This window comes from Paramacrobiotus metropolitanus, unplaced genomic scaffold (assembly GCF_019649055.1).
Source record: "Paramacrobiotus metropolitanus isolate TYO unplaced genomic scaffold, Prichtersi_v1.0 Parri_scaffold0000005, whole genome shotgun sequence".
NCBI classification, from domain to species: domain Eukaryota; kingdom Metazoa; phylum Tardigrada; class Eutardigrada; order Parachela; family Macrobiotidae; genus Paramacrobiotus; species Paramacrobiotus metropolitanus.
The window spans coordinates 887,630-907,050 of NW_026570225.1; the positions used below are offsets into that span (position 1 = coordinate 887,630).

Here is a 19,421-nt window from a genome sequence, read left to right on the forward strand (position 1 = left end):
CAGCACACCAGAGTCTTTGCCGGTTGTCCAAATCGAAGTACTTGGAAATCAATCGCTTGTTTCCCGGGAGTACCGTATCAAGGACTGATATTGTGACTCACGCGAGGGCCGGAAATCAAAATTTCAGCTTTACGTTCGACAAAATTTAATATTAACTGTATTTTTGGAGAAAAAAAAATTTTCCAGATTGTGTTCAATGTTACTGAATAAACTGATCAGCATACACTGTTCCTGTGCGCTGTGCTCTCCTACAAACACAATTTTAATCGCTTTTGGGATAAATACAGAATAAGTGATGGGATGCACAGACTGTAAAGTGACGACTGCATCGCGAGTGACGTCAAAGGTCAATTTATGTTCGCGAGAAAAGCGACGTGGTTGAAATGGTCTAATTAGTTCCAAGTTTTTCGTATAATTTTTTTTCAATGTATGGAAAAATAATATATGTATTTATATATTTTATCAATTGTAAAACAAGAACATCAGACCCTTCCTCCACCAGTTCAAAAAAATGCAGCAAAAAGGTCAGTGGCTGCTAAAACATTGCCATTGTCTTTGGTAATTGTTTCTCTGAAAACGCTCGCACACTGCGTCTTGCAAACGCTGTCACTCAAAATATCATTGACCGGGAAGGTTAACAACAGACTTCGACAGTTCTTGATCAACATCGACTGGCAGAACAGGCCTTCACTGGTGCAGGTGCAACTGCTGCAAGGGGTCACCCGCTGTGACCGGCCCTTGGCTAACATCACTCCCGACACATTGCACGCGGGCACATCCGCCCATAGATTAAGATTCAGTCCGCTGATCTGTTCACAAGCCACAATGGGATTGATGTAGGGATCGGAGAGATCGAAAACTGAGCGTTGAATGTGGGAGACGGTGTCGGAGGTGTCGCAGATCACTTTGGCCAGCGTCATTTTGCGGAGGCTGGCAAGTTGAGCTGTGTGGGGAAAAAACGCTTTTATCTTATCGTCAGTTGGAGGGAACACTAAGGCAAAAAATTCGCCAACCTTCCGAGAAGCGTAATAAAGGGTCGCCCGTTTCGTACCAGAACCGGTCACATCGGCGCGTTCGATGCAGCTGTTCCGCGATCATACACCCAAATGTAGGTCCAACCTTGAGAGAACTTTTATTACACATGACACAAACTAAAAATACGTGCCGCTTTAAAGGACGCAGTCACAACTTACAACACCACCATAAACGCTGTATTCGGAAATTCCCCCAATGTACAGATCAATGTCGTCCACATGCTTGTAGACTTTTTTCAGCGCCTCAACAATTTCGTCCGGAATATATGCAGTCAAATCATTGAAATCGGCTGCACGCGTCAAATTACAGTATTCGCGAAATTCATTGTATCCCGGGAGACCGTGATCCCGACCGCGCATTATGTTGATGGCTACCAGATCCTGTCCACTGAATTTTCTACTGCGATCTTCGAACAAATGATCCGTCAGAGCTTTCGTCACAATAGAGTCCATGTTCTGCATCGGCTCCACAATTAAACCAATGAGCAACTGATCGATTCCCAAATCCTCGTACAGAATGTCCCCGCGGGCAAAGTGCTCCATTAATTTCACCCGGCTGCGGTTACCGGCGATAAAATTGTTGTCATACCGGCCAAATTCTCCTTGCACCAGCGTGTGTCCGAAACGGAACGCCGCGGCGGAAAATTCATTGACCAGCGTTGCGTCACAGTTTGGATCGTAGTTCGTGTAATAACTGGAACGTCGGGATCTCAGATCAACTGCTTGAGTCAATGCTTCGCCTAATATTCGTGGGAAATACTCATTGAAGCTGATATGCTGGAGCACGGCAATCAGGATTCGACGCGATTCTTGAAACAATTGTTCGTCTTTCCAGTGACTATTGACCCTTTTCAGCTCGATTGCGATTTGGTTATGCAAACGCATCTGAAAACATTTCATTTTATGGTAGAATACTAGAAACGCTAAAGAACACATAAGAAGCAAAATATTCGCTAAATCGGATCGCTGTGTATAATCAGAGACAGTGAAATGGGTTGGGAACGAACTTTTCCTGTTTTTCAGGGCAGAGCCCCTGACTCTCACTTCAGAGAACTAGAGTAGATATACACTATACATACATAAACCACACTATTACCCACTAGGTCCCACCCGAAACAGTCGAGAACAGTTATGAATTTCTCGCGCACAAAATAGCTCCTGTTTGCTGAACATTTAACATCAGCGAGACAATCATGCATTTTTCGTCTGACTGAATTTTGTTAGACAGATGGGGATTTTATGGAACACCGCTGATCAGAGCAACACATGCAACTTCCTCGGATTGTAGCATATGGTAGCTGCCACAGGTCTAACGTAATATTTATCCACAAAAAACACCTGCAGATGACCTTCGCTTCGTTGTGTCGAATGTGACACAAACCCAATTTCACGCTTTTGTCCACGAATTTCCTTTCCACCTACCCATATGGTATGAGAAACAGTCAACCCAGGACTTTCGTTCTCGCGCGTATCTCCAGCCAAGAAGCAGAGATTTCCAGGAACCGAATTAAGACATTCGAGGAATTCCACATCGTTTGAGTCGATGGTGGTTGGCAGAAGATCCTTCAGACCGGCATTTGGGTTCTTCGTAGAATTCAGTTTGCCTGTATTACCGAATTACAGCTAGAAAGCGTGAATGTTGCAGTTCCGAAAATAAATGTGCAGATTACCGTCAACAAACGTCCGCAAACGTTGGGTCTTGCAGAGAGTGCTGCCGTACACCATACTGGCGTCCACATACGCCGTGTTCTGGTTCACCTGCTCCCGCGCTCCAAACGAAGTGCGTCCGGTTGCGGAGCGGATAAAAGCCAAACAGCGTCGCTCCGTAGTATTGCTGATAAAAGGGGTCATACTTGAATCCGCCAGTGGGATCGGGATCGGCCGACAATTCGCACTGGTCACCTCCTGTGCGTTGCACGATCGGCAATTAAAATTGAACCCATTCAAAGCAGTTGCGATGGGCGTTAGTGTCATATCGTGATCCACAAACTGGCCATACTGCATGAGCATGTGCTGAAATAAAAAACAAAAAGCGGTAACGGTGGCGGTACCTCTATTGTACCGTGCACGCATAATGCAATCCTATTCCTGCCCTAAGCATCTTACTTCTGTTACAGAAAAATAGAGTCGAGTGTGTGGTTTACTTGAATTTCGACTTAGATAAGAATTGGCTCTTTTTGTAAGAAAGGTGATTGTTCAGTTTATACTTCACTCTGTTGTGTAAATTCCTATCAATTCTTCTACAAGACTTCAACTCATCATGAACTGCCTTAACTTTGCGCCAGATTGACGAATGATAAAACGCGCGTAGGTAATTGTGCGCTGGCAGAAGCCGAATTAATTGTTTATTACCGTGTAACGAGGATGCGGCCGATCCACATCTACTACGACTCCCAGTTGGACCTCCCGGGTGGACGGCAGAGGCACGCCTGTGACGCTCATATTGCGAGGTTCATCGACACCGTCAGCAAATGCTGGATCGAGCAGACGGCCGAATATCCTCTCCGATGATCCTCTTTCGGGGTGCTGCAGATTGTTACACCAACCCGAAATGCTGCGGTATTTGCTGGTGTGATCGCACGGGACGAACCGCTCGGCGCATGTTATGTTTTCCGTTGGTCCATCCAGTTTGGACTTAATCAGTCCGTCAAAGCGCTTCAGCTTGGACATGACACTGGATATATTGGAAGGTGTCCGGTTGACGAATTGGCGTTTAAGAATATGTTTGGTGCCCTGGATGAAGGCGTTGGACTCGAGATTCATGGCTCGGACGGCGGCCGTCGGGCTGTTGAATGCGGTACGAATGCGGCCGGATTGGCTGCCTTGGGCCTGTGCTCGGGCAAGATCCGCTAAGGCAGTCACTGTCACTTCTTCGCGGGCCTTTTCCAAAATGTTCATCAGGATATCGGGGGAGATTTCGGGATCCGCAGGTATTTCTATATCAGGAAAATTTGAAACTGATTACACTTGTTTGGATCACATTTTTTAATATTTTTGAAATCTCGAAACTGACCTTCTTTCCACAAGCTGAGATCCAGGGAGGCAGAAAACGGCGACCGACAAGGCATTGCCGCGTTCCTATGCAGCAATACAATGAATACATTAATACTGCATTTAGGTAATGGCATCGCAATGTATGTTGACTAAGCATCAAGTTCAATGGTATCTCGTAACTCTAGTACGGATTAGCTGTATAGGGTTAGCGCCGCTTAGTTTAGTTTTATTACAGAAACAATCATGCAGATTGCAGAACTTAGTTCATTGCACATAAGCTTTACTCAAAAGCATTTTTATTAGAAGTCGTTTAATCACAATGTAAATTATCGTGATATGCCTGCCACTTTCTACAGAAAAATTGAAGAAATTACGAGTTTCGGTGGGTTCCCAATTTCACTTACAGCAACGAATCTGGCAGCAGCATAACGTGAGGTTGAATAGACGGAATATTGTCGCCATTCTCACAGATAATTCTTGCCAAGGTTGTAGTTCGTATCTCCGTCAATTGTTCTGTCAACAAAGAATACGTAATTAATGTCGAAACCCTCGATCGGTGTACATCGTATGCATGTGCTGTATGTGCAACAAGTGAACATACCTGGCGTAAACCGGGTTTCCGGAAGATCATTTTCATACCAATAGCGATCGCCCACCCTCAGATTACGATACTGTTTTGCAATAATACAGGAAAACACCGGCCCGACTAATGCCCCTGGCTCATGAATTTCGGATAGTCCTCCAGTGAATAGATCAATATCATGGACGGTACTAAGTAAACGAATAGAATTCATGAATTAATGATAGTAGTGCTCTAGTTATGAAATTATCAATGTCCAGAACAAACAAGCATCAATGGTTGATCATACTCATCACAGCGACTTTTGATCAGTTTTCAGTCCAAAGGAAACGAGCTTGTTCATGGTATAGCGTGTTACGGCTGAAAACGAGTGTATAACTGTACGCGGGACGATTCCCTTAAACTGAAAGTGTTCGAAATTGGATGCGGTCAGCTAAATAGTGATTTGGCAGAATGCTAAAAGCCCAACGCATATTCGACTCACTTGGTGTCAGAGCATTGCCGAATATTGAAAAAATTAAATAACCAGTTTTTAAAATGAGAACGGAAATCGCTGGAATCTTGACTGTTCTTAATTATAATTATTACAGGCGTCGTAATCGCATTTGCGAATCAAATTACTTGGGTTTGCGCTGGTCAATCGAAGCTGTAAGTTGTATATAAGAACGAAGGAAACAAAATTATTTAGAAAGCGAATCATGAACCACTATAAAACATGCGCCAAGTATATAAACTATTGAAATTAATATGTAGAGTTACAATACCTGTAAACAGCCGACAATATTTTAATATTGCTTTCGCTGACGGAGTCTCTGAGATCGTCGAATGAAGTGGCCATCTTCAGACCGCACACACTCCGCCAGAAATTGTAGCTAGATAATCCATGATCCCGACCACGCTGAAATTGTGTACAATAATACAGTTTTTATGTCGTTTTCAGTTTTCCTTTTGTATGCTACAATCGAGATACCTGAATGGTGAGAGCCGCCAAATCCAGCTTTTGTCCAACGTTGGCTGCCGGATCATCCGCAATTCGCAGCCATCCGCTGTTCGTCAGCGCAGAGGTTACTGATTGGTCTCCCGGTCTAGCTGGTTGGTCTGCAATGCCCCGAATAGTTCCATCCAGTACGCCAGAAAAATACAGCTGTGATAGCAAAAGGTCATTATCTGACCGTTTAAGGGCGCATATTTCGAAGCAAAAGCACATTGTGGTGCTGGCATAATACTTTGCAGCAAGATAAATGGCGTACGCAATAATGTATAACTCTTACATCATAAGGTTGAAACCATTGGGTGTTAAACGGCTTGAAGTTAACACGCCCTCGTCTGTCGATAAACTGGGTACCATTTGCCATTAATGAATACCAGAACTTGGAAGCTGCAGTGGCGAATTCGTTCGTAATCCCAGGGTTCACGGCCGCGGAATAACCTAAAAATGCTCAGTTCTTGCACCATGTTTATGTAATTTATGTTTATGTATGTAAATGTTTACATAATTATGTACTCAATAACTTCGGCGTTTTAAATTTTGCTTCACCAGAACCAGTATGGACTCTATCTTTTTCGAACATTTTTTGTTAATTTTTACGCAGAGTTATCGTAAATGGTTTGCACTTTGCAGTTTGTGGGGCAGTTGCTCCAGTTTTGTTACTTGCGTCAGAGACATAAGTAGATCACCAGCAAAAAATGCAGCTGCCGCGTCACCTCTGTGAGTAGGACTAGCTCTCATATTATTTTACCCATTTTCGGGAGGGCTGCTGACGAACGAAGATAAGCTTTGAGGGTGCTTTTAAAATGTTCACCTTGCGGATTTTATGAAAAATCATCGGTAGTGATAACTTTTCAAATCTCGAAACTGATAAATAATTAAAATTTTATAAAAGTATTGCTGCGTTTTGGTTTCTATGGGATGCGCCAGCAAGAGTCTACAAAATAGTACAAACGGTACGAGTAGTCAGATCGAGGGAGAACCGGTTTGTCAGAAAATACTGTGCTTTCTGTATTTAACAGATTTACCACCGCGAATTCTGTGGACTGTTTATTAAGAAACTCCGGTCGTCAAATTAGGATTTCCGATCGTTAATTTTGGTGGTTTTTAGACATAAATTTTGCTGTTTTTAAGTTTTATGCTCACTAGTAACTATTGTGATGCCTCGGTGTACATACAATTATATTATATCTATAGAGACATTCGTTTTAAAATTTTCTTCGGAACTTCAGCGAAAAGTAAAATCTAAAACTTTGGTCTTACAGTTAATTATTAATCTGCTGTAACAATAGACTTCAACAAGACCACTAAAGAAAAAGAAACCGCTGATCTCTACTCTGATTAATACACTAAAATAATATTGTTGTGAACTGAATACACTAGTGCAAGGAGGGAGGAAGATGAACTACGAGTTTAGAACGTAATTTCCTTGTGACTGCACTTACTGTGGATTGCATAACTGCTTAGCGTTGAATATTACGCCCAAAAAAGAGCAACATCAAAATCACTTTTGCATTTGTTAATGAATTACCGGCAATCGCCGTGACATGTTGCTAACAAAGCGAAAGTGTCACCTACCGCAACTGCTGTCATTAGCACAGTCGTTAATCACATACCTCGGAAGTAGCCCTCGGCCACGAGTTCGATGCCGTTACGTGCCAATCCATTACGGCCCAGCAACAGCGGAAGAAATTCGTTAAAAGTGATGTGCTGGAGCTGAGCGATCAGAATCTTCCGAGCGCTTTGATACAGTTGTTCGTCGTCCCAGTGCGCGTTAACCTTCGCCAGTTTCTCAGCTAGACTGTTGTGTTCACGGGCTAGTCTGCCAAGAAACGGAAGCACTGGTTAGAAGATGCGGAAGTAGCACTTGTTCGTCGCAGCGGGCCCCCGTTTGTAGATCTACTTACAAAGTGTACAACGAGGCAATGGGCAGATTTTCGTTGACACGACGGTCACCGGCATCAAAACAGTTTGTGTCAGCATCTTTGGCTGGGCGGCAGTCGCTGCTGTTGAGGGCTTCCGATAGTAAACTCTTCCCATTCTCAAAATCAGTCATCCATAAGCGACCTTAAAATCGCATGCAGTACACACGTTAAAACATATATGTTTATCAAGTAAAAACTATGGCACTTACAAATTACTGAATTTTTTATCTGTAACTTTACACAGTTCACACACACAGTTTACACAGATCACAGTTTGAGATTTAACTCAATGCGAATAATTTCAGTAAGTTTTTTTAAGGTAAGCAGTTGATAATTAACGTTGCAGCTTTTATGCAAACAGCTAGTCTAGCTACGGCTTGCCTCCAGCGCCTTCTCGAAGTCGTTGGGCATCCTGAGGATTGTTGCCGTACAGAGCCGACGCATCCAGAAAGTGCGAAGCTTGATTAACTTGGTCGCGCGGGCCCATCGCGCAAAGTGTTTTGGGGGCTATAGCCGAGCGCACATAGTTTATGCAGGCATCCACACTGTCGTCATCGTACGAATCGTTAGGGTCAACTTCGATCGGCAGACATTCAGGGTGATTTTTTAGTTTGTCGCTGCAGCAGTTCAGGGATTGCAAATTGGAATCTGTACACATGTAGGCATGTTAAACAGTATTTAAGTGGTGAAACAGCAGCCAGACAAAGCAGATTCGGTCTTCTGTACAATGTTCTACGGTGAATGGTTAATAATGATTGTACCCGCGTAAGCAGCAGTTTGTGAAAGGTCATGATCCAGAAACTGTGCAAAAGTGACCAGCATCTGCGATACATGTGGATGGTTTCCTGTGAGCGGCCAGTGCACGGACGAGCTGATGAAGCGCGGATTTGGCAGACTGCCACCCCGACTGTCCGTTCTAACCGCCCGAATGGCATCCGAGTAATTGTGTGGCAAGAAGCGAGAGTAAGGCGTATTTGTAGCGCCCCAGAAGGGATTCAGCATGTTGTTGCAGACTCCCTGTATGCTGCGGAATTCCGTCATATTGCAGGTAATCGGCACATTGTACGGACAGCGACGAGTGATGGTCGTATGGTCGGTTGGTGTTTGCGGCAAGCCGAAGATGATCTGCTCGCGCCGCAGACTTGACCTGTGCACAATACTGACATGCCGCTCTTGTCGTGTCAAAAACACGTTGCATAATGATTACATGCTACGACAGTCCATTATTATTGTCGCCTCGTCATGAAATGGAAAGTGATTTAGCACGTGGACGTTGTTCTGCAAATCATCCGCTTTTGCTCACGCTAGCTGTTGGTAATAATTATATGCATTTATTCTGCTGCGGGGTCTAAGTCACCCAGAATGATGAGATGCAAGTTACATAAAGAAAATCTAGAAAATGTGTGGCAGAATTTTTGATCGAATTCCAACACAAAGCGCATGACGCCAATAACGTCTAACTCGATCCACGCCGCACAAAACCATGTAATTTGCTCTGGTTTAATTTACCGGTTGGAAATGAAGACCAGCATTCCTTCCAGAATGTAGGCTAGCTGGGATTCGCGTTTGGCATCAGCTGTCAGACGGGATTCGACGTTGGCCAGCTCAACAGGTGTCCGAGGAAGACTTCCTGTAATGATAAATGGAGTGACTGTTTGATACTTTCTACCGCGGTATAACACAAACGTCGCACAAGAACCATAATATGTAAACTGAACAATAACCATGTACCGCACGTACAAAATTGTCGACTGATCGCTACTTTATGCTACCCGTGGTGCCTTCGAATTTTTACGTTTATTTTACCGTATTAAATGTGTTTTTTGTACACTGACTGCAGGGAAACTTTAATGTTTAAGCTTATACAGATATATTAAGTATTCAGTATCGCTGATGCAGTAGAAGTACTCGTACCTAGAGTATATATAAATATGTAAATAATTTGAAATTCAGCTCGTTGTCAGCTATTGTTACCCTATAACATACAGAAGAAGGAATAATAATATATTGTACCGAATAATTACTACCACAAGTTTCTTCTAGCCATTTACATATTCACAATGTACTATTCCAAAGGTAAACGCGCCTAACAGCGCACTTCAAATAATTATTTTCCGAAAAAAGCTGTAATAGTATGGTTATGTGAGGATTTGTCCTTTTGCGCTGAGCGAAGGTGTTCTTTAGAACTAAAACGTTCACGAACGTTCTTGTTCGGCACCTTTTGATCATGAATATTAACGTTAATAATTATTCATTGGGAGAATTGTGTCTTACGTGAGCTGGTTGAGATCAGTGTTTCGACTGACTGAAAATCAATAGTCCGTCGTTGAGCGCTTTTGAAAGACAGATCAATCAGATCGGCCTCCACTTTCGGGGGTGGAATATTGGGAAAGTGCGGTCCTTTTATCGGCTGCGCGCTTTCTTTGCGATTGTTGCCTCGGCCATCGGTGGCGCTTGGTGCGACGGTGGAGGAAGGAGTGACCGAGGAGGTCGTAGTGGACACCGTAGCCGTGGCGGTGTTCAGCGTTGACGGCGGGATAGACCGACCCGTGGCACTGCTCGGTCGCTGACAAAGGCATCCATTGGGAAACGATATCAATAATATCAGAACAGCAGGAATTATTGCAGTTTTCCATGGCATATTCCAAGATGAACTGTAGGCATACAGTAAAGTCAAAATTCGCGCACTCACCTTTGATAATACGAACGATTAAAGTTTTTATGCCGCGCTAATAGACCTTAAAGTATGTTGTTTTATGGACACGTATAGAGCATAAACATACACAACTACTCATTTTCTTAGAGTTGAGTTAATGTGGCAACATTCCTAATGACATTACAAAGTTTGTAATTACAGCGAAACTACGAACACGCTTAAAAGAGACAAGACACGATAGTAATTATAAAACTGGCAGTTCAATCTTAGGCCTCTTGGTGCGGCCAAAAGGGCATCGCGTACGTACCGGTTCAGTGTTGGCACCGGCAATCGTGTAAACTTCCGGTCACAACATGGAACCATGGTAGTGGGAAAACGATTCACAGAATGCGGAGGATGTCACCATCTTCACCAGAATTTTCACTAGCTTAAATCTACAGCAAGCGGAAATGAGCCTAGTCTTAATCAGTTGCATCCAGGAGAGGATAATGAAGTTTTCGCATATATCCCAACGTTTCCCTTTCAAGCGCTCAGCGACGACACTTTGAGGCGCCAAACTATCGGTAATAAGTTGATTTGTTAATCGTTGCAGTCAACTAATATTAAGCCGGAAATACCAAAGCTTATGTTGTTGATGAATGACACGGCAACCATGACCAGCTCGTTCTGCAAAAATTAATATGCCTAGAGATTCTTGCATCCATAATGGTATGAACTATGAACACAGCTCATTAGTAAGTTCTGACCAAGAACGACCAGTACGTACTGTACAATGAAAATTAATCAAACAAGGTAGTGCCAGTACTGAAGTCCAAGTACAAGCTGGGGTACCATATCACACCGTTCGATACACGAGAATTCATAAAAATTTTGCGGTTCTGTTGTGCATTCACGTCAGCCCGCTTAATAATTATGCAATTATCCAATGAACATGTGCAGAAACACGAAAAAATACCTAATATCGCTAAAATAGTACCTGTTACAGTAGATGTATTTACCCGTATTCTGTAAGTACGTAGTTTTCGTTTTCTGCTAAGTACATCAAATGGTTGCGAATTTATTGAATCCCAGTACGCAGTGCACAGAAGTATGCATACATCATTAAATGTTAGTGCAGTATTGTATGAAAATAACAGAATGATAGAACGGTTCTGGGGTTGCTTCATTCTGTTCTTTTAAATCACAACTGTCTGCAATGTCCAAGTATACAAGTACTACAGTAGCCTGTATTGTACAACACGATTGTATAAGTAATTCATAACTACATACACCCAGTACTACGAGTAGCCGGTGGATTGCAAATACATGCAACAAGTATTGACTATTTAATGTTATGTATGTAAGTACTAGTAGGTACAGCTATAGATATAAATTATACAATATTTTGTACAGCGTACAGTGTGTACGATACACGGTTGATTACTATTAAAAATTGTGCAGAACATGCTGCTCTCTCGTAAACATTGCTCAATATAATTAGCGTCGGCGACGCGAGCTACCTGTCATATACTCGAAAAGCAAGCCACCATAAACATTGCGCAGATGTTACGAGGATCGAAGCGCAAGCAATCCCACCCGAACGTCAATCACGAAAAAGTAGTCAGCTTTGTGGTCAATTTGCTTTAGTACCTTGACTAATAATGCGATGGTTGGCGTCTGCGCTAGCAACCTTTTTCAGGTACAAATCGAACAACACTCGCACTACTTTCGTTTTTATGAACCACTTTTACCCTTCTATTTTATTGTGTGGAGATATTTCTGTGGCACTGCAATAATATACGGCATCGTACCGATAGTAAAGTGTATGGAATCTGACGAAACCAAATCAAGTGGTCAGTGACTGACTCTGGGAGGGCGTTGCTCAGTATTCCGAAACTAAATCAAATTTAATAATATTAGTTGACAAAAAAACTGCAGTACCAGATACATGAGTACCACAATGCAGTTTTCGTTTTCGAATCATTGTCATCAGTGTCTTAAGCATATAATAACACTTTTTTCGCTTCTAGTCATAAAAAAGGGTTTAATAGAGGGCAAGGCGAAATGGTTGCTCCCAAAAACCTAAATAAGCGAAACAGCATTCACCCGAAAAAATAAAAACTTGATAATAAATGAACAAATACAACATTAAGACTTACTAAAATAAGCTAAGCTCGCGAATGCTGTTCTGTTCATATAATACAGCAATGCCTCATCAAATCGTGATCCTTGTGCGGCATAAGGTGCTTGATTGGATTGGTTATGTCCGATCTGGTAAAATCGCCGGGAGCATTTCTAAAAACACAACACGGCAGTGATTTCGCGAATATTTGTCAGTTTCCGTTTTCCCCAACAATAATGCAAGAAAAACAAGAAGATTTTGAGTTGACCAATACTACTCTGTATCAACGACGAAACGTGTTATTAACCGGCACGTGCATGAAAGTTCAATACATATGCGGCTTTACTTGTACACAGAAATTGGGTTAAAAGTATTTTGCGCTAAGTGACAGCAATTTACCATTTATTTCAATGTTGAGTAGTACACCTATCTGGTATAACGTTTCTAAGAGAACTCAATTCACGGAATAAATTATCATTTTGATGCTTTGGGAGATGCCGGCTCGATTTATGGATGTCACAATGGTTATACGGCTGCCGCACAATTATTACTACAGGAATGTTGTAATAATCTGCATAAGGACTAATCAGTTCACACGTCCATCGAGCAACATGCCATCCAGTTTTTAGCGATGCGCCCTTTTAGAGAAATTTTATCCGCAAAAAACATATTATTATATCATTTGCACTTGTTAATGTTATCCTTTCCTGTTTGCTTAGCCTTTGTTTAACCTGGCTGTATGCGAAAAAAAGGCTGACAAGACAACATCTTGGAAGCTGGTCTGCAGAAACGCATATGACAGGTCGTGTATCTATATTATAATTATTATTTTTCTCATCTGACGACAAGATGTTCTCTCCTGTACTGTAAGTTATTGTACTCGTATGACGCAATACAACGAGTTCACATCGAACATGCTCGTACTTTAATCTCTGCAACTGAGCGGATCTGTCACATTAAACCGCGTGGCTACTGGCTAGTCAACAAATACGCCGCTTACTTTTCTGCCATCTTGAATTTTGTTGTTGCTCGAAAGTTGGATGATGACGCGCATTATTAATCTGGCGGACATTCTTGTGAAATATTAAATTTTTCCACTGTATTAGTATTGTTCATAAGCGTTTGCATAAGTTAAGGAATCCGCATGGGAACAAAATGGTTAACGAAACAGTGAAAAACGTAACAAATTGTGGATGGCCGGAAAGGAATTTCCAGTACATATGGGATCAACCCGGATACAAATACACTGACATCATTCTACGTCCAATTTGGCTGTTTATCTGTACGGTCGGGAATGTCACCAATATACTGCTACTGCGTCGTATTAAGACATTCCAAGCAACATTTTTGGTGTCCGTTGCATTCTTTGATCTAATTTATATGTAAGTACCGAAATAAGCGTTTCCAGTATTAAAAACACAAGCAATAAACGTTAAAGTACGTTAAACAGGTTAAACTTAACAAGCCATATGAACATATTAATTTGCTAAAATTCTGTATGCTTGAAGTAAATACTTTACTAAACCCAAGACCTTTTTCAGGTGGTCATGGTTTGCCTTGTACATAAGGGTAAGTTGAAAACACCGCTAATTTTAGTACAGAAAAATATGCACAACACTTTGTACACCAAAGCAACAGGTACTATGTGGCGTGAATAAAAAAAGTGATCGTGGACTCAGTGGACTGTTTTATACAGGATCGAGTAGGAGCCGCTAATATCGAAAACCCATCCATCTGGGCATTTTTGGTAACATGCGAGTTTTTTGGTGAGTAATTTTCAACAATGTTTCATTTGTAGTCTTTGACTTAATTACGTACAAAATTGTATTGTTTCGGTTTTGTAGGGAATGTTGCTACACAGTGCTCCGACTGGTACGGATCTCTCAAAACGAAATCTTCCATGCGCCTACCTACATGCTGTTGTTTTGCAGGGTCCTTGTAGCTTTCAGCATAACACGCTTGCTTAGCATAATTGATCCATTCGGAGTGGCGACGCGTTTTACGAAATGCCGGATGCGGATCGTGATTCTGTGTTTTATCCCTTTTGCGGCTGCCAGCAACATGTTCTCTGTAGCGGAATACGCCACTCAAGATAACAAAGTGGCCACGGACACTTGGATAAAGAACTGGCGCCACGTGCAAGATGCCGGCAGCGTTAGTGACCTTTGTCAAAATTGCACGCCCTGTCAATGTGGAAGGGTCTCTTGACAAAATGTTACTTGTAGATAGCCGCACCGTTATCAACGTTCATCGCTATGCTCCTGATCAACGCCATTGTCATTGGAATTCTAATTAAGCGGCGAATGTTAAAAACATCCGAAACAGGGCAGCGTGTGGGTGTTATCAACTCCCGCAAATGGGCACTAAACATACAGAACAAGAAAGGCAACGTGGCGGTGCGATCACATGGACGAGATAAGCGGACGGCCGCTGCCGTGCATTTGTTGACGGCCTCCGTCATCATGTACCTCATATCGCGAATCCCCTTCGTCACGTGGTATGTTATTGGGCAAGCAGAGAAGAACTGCTTGGGCCACTTGACCGATGACCAAAGTGTGATATTCCTGCCGTTTTACTACCAGTTTCTCTACGCAAACTATTCCATTAATTTTCTGATATATTGCGGCGTGAGTCGGGAGTTTTTCGCGCGAGCGCTTTGGATGATCCGCCATTGTCGACGCCCGCAGACATCTCGCTTGGATAGGCACTCCGAGCACTCGAAGTCCAAGGATACGGAGATGACCACTGCACCGGTCATTAGCGCGGAGTTGGAAAGGGCACTGGAGATACAGGCGCGACGGGAATCGGAGAGGCCGATCATCTATGATGACACATTGTCCGTTTCCGATCAGAGTGATGCGGCGTCGGTTGATCATATAAAACAACCGAAAACGCCCGTTAAACGGCGAGATAGTGCAGAGAGCAATCAAGATGCGAAAAGGAAAGTGAAGCGAGACCTCGAAAAGGGAGAAATACAGGAGCATGAGAAGGAAACAGTTTCCGACTGGAGCGACGAAGAAAGCATTGAGCGCGACGATCAAGCGAAAAAACAATCTCAGCCACGAGAAAGTGGAACAAACAAGGAAGGTTTTGAAAAGAACAATGCAAAACCGAAAAAGGGCGATGGGGATTTGCGAAAAGGGACGAAGCAGGAATCTCTAAATCAAATCGCTTCGAACAGGAACGACGAACAATCTGCCAATCGGTCAAAACGAAATGTTGATGAAAAGCCTCGGAAGCAAAAAGAAGACGACGATAAATCCCAACAACAATCCTCAACAGATAGAGCGGAAAATCGAAATACTAACAATGATGTCAGGGACGGACAGCGCGAAGACGGAATAGCTCCTCAGAACAGCAGTGAACCACCACGAAGCAGGGCCCAACATCCCAATACAGTGTCCAAAGAAGATCATCGAAGACGCTAAGGCCATGCAAAAGCGGACAGTCTACCTGTTGAATAATGAATAATTAGCAGCAGTTTGCAGATGCACGCGTGGGGGCACGGCAGTGTGACTACTGCGGTATATAAGCCATGATGCGGATCTCCATTTTGCAACCATTCCATATTTACCGATACTGGAGGACAAAATTTGTTTATTGTTTCCGTGGTGCAGCAGCTGCAATCTTTGTTTCTGTTTTGCATATTTCTGCCTGATAGAAAATCAATTATTGCGTAATATGTTAAATGGATTTTGTCTGTTAATTTTAGTAACCAAAGAGCACACTTTTGGGTCCTTGCAGACTATTAATTTGTTAATATGCACTAAATAAGCTTACATAAAACCCACTTACGACCTTTCTAGCTATTCGTAATATGACTACTGTACACGGTTGTTAGGATAATACTATTAGATTTAACTGCAGTAATTAAGCTAACAATGGGTTGTAATGCACGTAATTGTACGCATAATCGTAAAAAATACATTAACGGGGAAATTGCCGTCGATTGTTTTGTAAAATCTTCGACTGTTGACAGAAGGGTAGCTTTCGTGCTTGGAAATAATTAACTCCTATTGGTAAACACGATTATTTGGTTGTTTCCTTCGGTCACTGCATTCCGCAAATATCATCAACCGGGGCCGCGAGATATTTTGGTTCGCGTCATTCCGTTCTGAGCCATGTACTTGTACAATAACCAACGAAAAATTGAATCTGTAACCGAGACATGTGAACGCTAACGTATATTGGTTCATTTGTTTAAGCTTACCGGTAATTAGCTTACAAAATACTTTTCAAATCTCCAACTAAATTAATTGTAAAGACAACCAGTTCTTAAATACAGCTCAAGCCGCAACTCCGTAAAAAACGTTGGGCGAATAAGAATTCGCAGTCTTCATGTTGAATCGTTGATGGCGTCCTTAACTACGATTCTACATGCAATTGCAATTACAAGTAACATTTAGAATATTTGACAATATGATTAGCAAGGTTAATTTATCGAACTTTTTCGCATTATTATACGGAAATATGTCGGCGTGATGACCTCTACTTCCTGCCGGAATCAAAAAAGGTCGACATGGGAGCAGATTCCAACGGGACTCATTGTGGTTGGCCGGAAAGAGATTTCCATTACATATGGGATCAACCTGGTTTCAAGTACACCGACATCGTTTTGCGCCCAATCTGGTTGATCATTTGCACTGCGGGGAATATCATTAACATAATTCTCTTGAGAAAGCTTCGCACATTTCAGGCAACGTTTTTAGTGGCCGTAGCTGTTTTTGATCTGGTGTTTATGTGAGTACAATAAACTAAAAACTTAATAATATGATGTTTGTGGTGCTGCGAGTGCAATATCTGCTGAACTTGACAGTTATTTCTGTTATAGGTGGTCATGGTCAGTGTATTACATCCGAGTAAGGAAAAATAATAATAATTAATAATAACATACATTATAATACTTATGTACGTAACATACAGATGTTGTCGCTACAGTAAATCGTTAGCATATATAATACTGGAAGATTTTGTCCTTGTGTTTTTACAGGAAGATTTGTCCTTGTGTTTTTACAGGATAGGATTGGAGCCAAAAATATCCAGAACCACTCGGTTTGGGGATTTCTTACCACATGCGAATATTTTGGAAATGTGGCGGGCCTCTGTTCAGACTGGTGCGTTAATAAACTAGCTTCGCTCAGACGTATAAATCTTGGTAATGGCCTGTAAGTGAAAGTGAAAAAAGTCAGTAAGTGAAAAAAGAATAGATAAAACGCAACCGCACTCTGCGAACTACGTATTGGGTTTGCAGCTTGTTTTGTTCAACTTTCAATTGTCCCTACTTTACTGCACATTATATTACATTAAGTTGTTTGTGTTTGTAGGGTTTTGTTGACATTCAGTCTGGTACGGCTATTGACAGTGATCGATCCATTTTCATCGTTCCTTTATACAAAACGGGGAATCCGGATGGTTATCACCGCTTTCGTTCCACTGGCCGGTATCACCAAAATTTACCCTGTTGTGGAATTTATCGTAAAGGACACGCCAGGGGAAAATGCTACATGGTTCAAACAGTGGCAACAGGTGGAAGATATTGGCACTGTATGTATGCCGCTAAGTCCCTTACCCTGTTCTATTATACAATAATGTAGGTTGATTGTTATATTGTTGTGACCTTTTGTAGTTAGCCATTCCCGCTGGAGTGTTTCTAGCAATGTTCATAATCAACGCGATGGTTGTGGCTGTGTTGATAAAACGACGGATGTTGGTTTCCGGTTCAGCCAGCGAAAATGTAGGAGTGGAAAATGCCAAGAAATTCGCCTTAAAACTGGAGCACACGAAGAAAAAAGTCTACGTGAAATCACATAAAAAAGAATCTCGAGCATCGGCCACTGTTCGGTTATTAAGCGCTTCCGTGGTGCTATTTTTGATCTGCCGCATTCCCTTTGTGTTATGGTATGTTCTGATTGAGGCAGAACGACACTGTTTGGTCCATTTGACGGACGATCAGAGCGCAGTATTCTTACCATTTTATTATCAGTTTCTGTATATGAACTATTCTGTTAATTTTTTAATTTATTGTGGTGTTAGCCGCGCATATTTTTCGCGGTTCCTCTATTTAATTACGCATTGCCGTCCACGTCCCAAACCACCGGTGTATAATTCGCGAGCAACTACGGAAACCATCGTTTCGGACAACCCCTTTTTCGAAACTGATAGTCAAGCATCGGGCCAGGCGAATCTCGACAACGATGGCGTTGCATATGGGGCGATTGATAAGACAATTACACTGAATGAGAACGGATCGGTGATTGCTGTGGATGCTGCAGCAAGCAAAGATAGTTAACGACTTTTAATCGACATCGTGTATGCCATACCTGATCGGTGGCTAGTGACGGACATTCGAAATACTCGAATCCGGAAGGTATTGTTTCTGGTGTCCAGCTCGGTTGCACACACTTGTTATGTTCTACATACTACAGTAATTGTAAGTAGTTTCCCTACGTGCAGAACATGGAATCGCATGGTGTATGTAATCATTTATAAATTGCCGTGAGAATTCTTTACAAAAATATCGCAAGGTCATTCCCATGCTCAGTTGCAAGCAACGCAGCGTTGGTGTACCATCTTGGAATCCAATCGGCATGACAAAACAGTGCACGAAGATATGATACTCTTTTAATTGATTATTCAGTGATACTTCAAGCGCATGATATTAATTTTAGTATGTGCACAAGTTCTTGTGTGATATTAATTTTGTTGTTCCTGTTTTAATGCGCTTATATCCCTATGTATTCGTATATTGTTACAAATCCGAGTAAACATTTTAACTTCATTGTAACCTCAGTGCTGTTTGTAATTTGGATCTTCATCTGTGCACTTTGTTTCTCAAAATTTCGCTTAATGCAGTAGATGCCACGTAATTCGGCTACCCCTGTCGTTGCAAATCGCTATCGCCGCTATCGTTGGCTATCGTTGCAAACCTTGTGTTAAGGGAAGTGTGCCGGTACAAGTACGTGGTACCATTCGTGTGCATGTGCAAAAACTTTTGCTTTGCGCACTCCCAAACTCTTTTTTGCATGGTTCTAGAACATTCCTTAGCCAAATGATTTGTTTACACCGGCGTGAAAACATTTTGCGCACGCAACGTCTGGTTGGATAGATATCAATGAAACAAAATTCCAAAAGTTGCAACGCATC

At 42.2% G+C, this 19,421-nt stretch overlaps 2 protein-coding genes across 3 annotated transcripts; one reads left to right on the forward strand and one right to left on the reverse strand.

The window, feature by feature from the left end:
- Positions 1-471: 471 nt before the first annotated feature.
- LOC129580922 (uncharacterized) lies at positions 472-10,865 on the reverse strand. Its single transcript, XM_055471684.1, has 19 exons — positions 10,485-10,865; positions 9,796-10,175; positions 9,031-9,151; positions 8,283-8,668; positions 7,903-8,169; positions 7,504-7,663; positions 7,213-7,418; positions 5,880-6,037; positions 5,579-5,752; positions 5,373-5,506; positions 4,630-4,799; positions 4,433-4,541; positions 4,048-4,112; positions 3,387-3,970; positions 2,705-3,047; positions 2,457-2,638; positions 1,194-1,919; positions 1,014-1,119; positions 472-943 (listed from the first exon to the last, which is right to left on the reverse strand). The coding sequence occupies exons 1-19, from the start codon at positions 10,538-10,540 to the stop codon at positions 504-506; spliced, it is 4,767 nt and encodes a 1,588-aa protein (XP_055327659.1). The 5' UTR covers positions 10,541-10,865; the 3' UTR covers positions 472-503.
- Positions 10,866-12,518: 1,653 nt separating this feature from the next.
- On the forward strand, positions 12,519-16,035 carry LOC129581194 (myb-like protein X). Of its 2 annotated transcripts, none has more exons than XM_055472136.1 (6): positions 12,519-13,660; positions 13,820-13,847; positions 13,975-14,044; positions 14,123-14,150; positions 14,210-14,432; positions 14,504-16,034. In XM_055472136.1, the coding sequence occupies exons 1-6, from the start codon at positions 13,434-13,436 to the stop codon at positions 15,704-15,706; spliced, it is 1,779 nt and encodes a 592-aa protein (XP_055328111.1). In that variant the 5' UTR covers positions 12,519-13,433; the 3' UTR covers positions 15,707-16,034. The 2 variants fall into 2 exon arrangements, with proteins under 2 accessions (XP_055328111.1, XP_055328112.1); XM_055472137.1 differs by having other exon boundaries at positions 13,618-13,660; positions 14,221-14,432; positions 14,504-16,035.
- Positions 16,036-19,421: the final 3,386 nt, after the last annotated feature.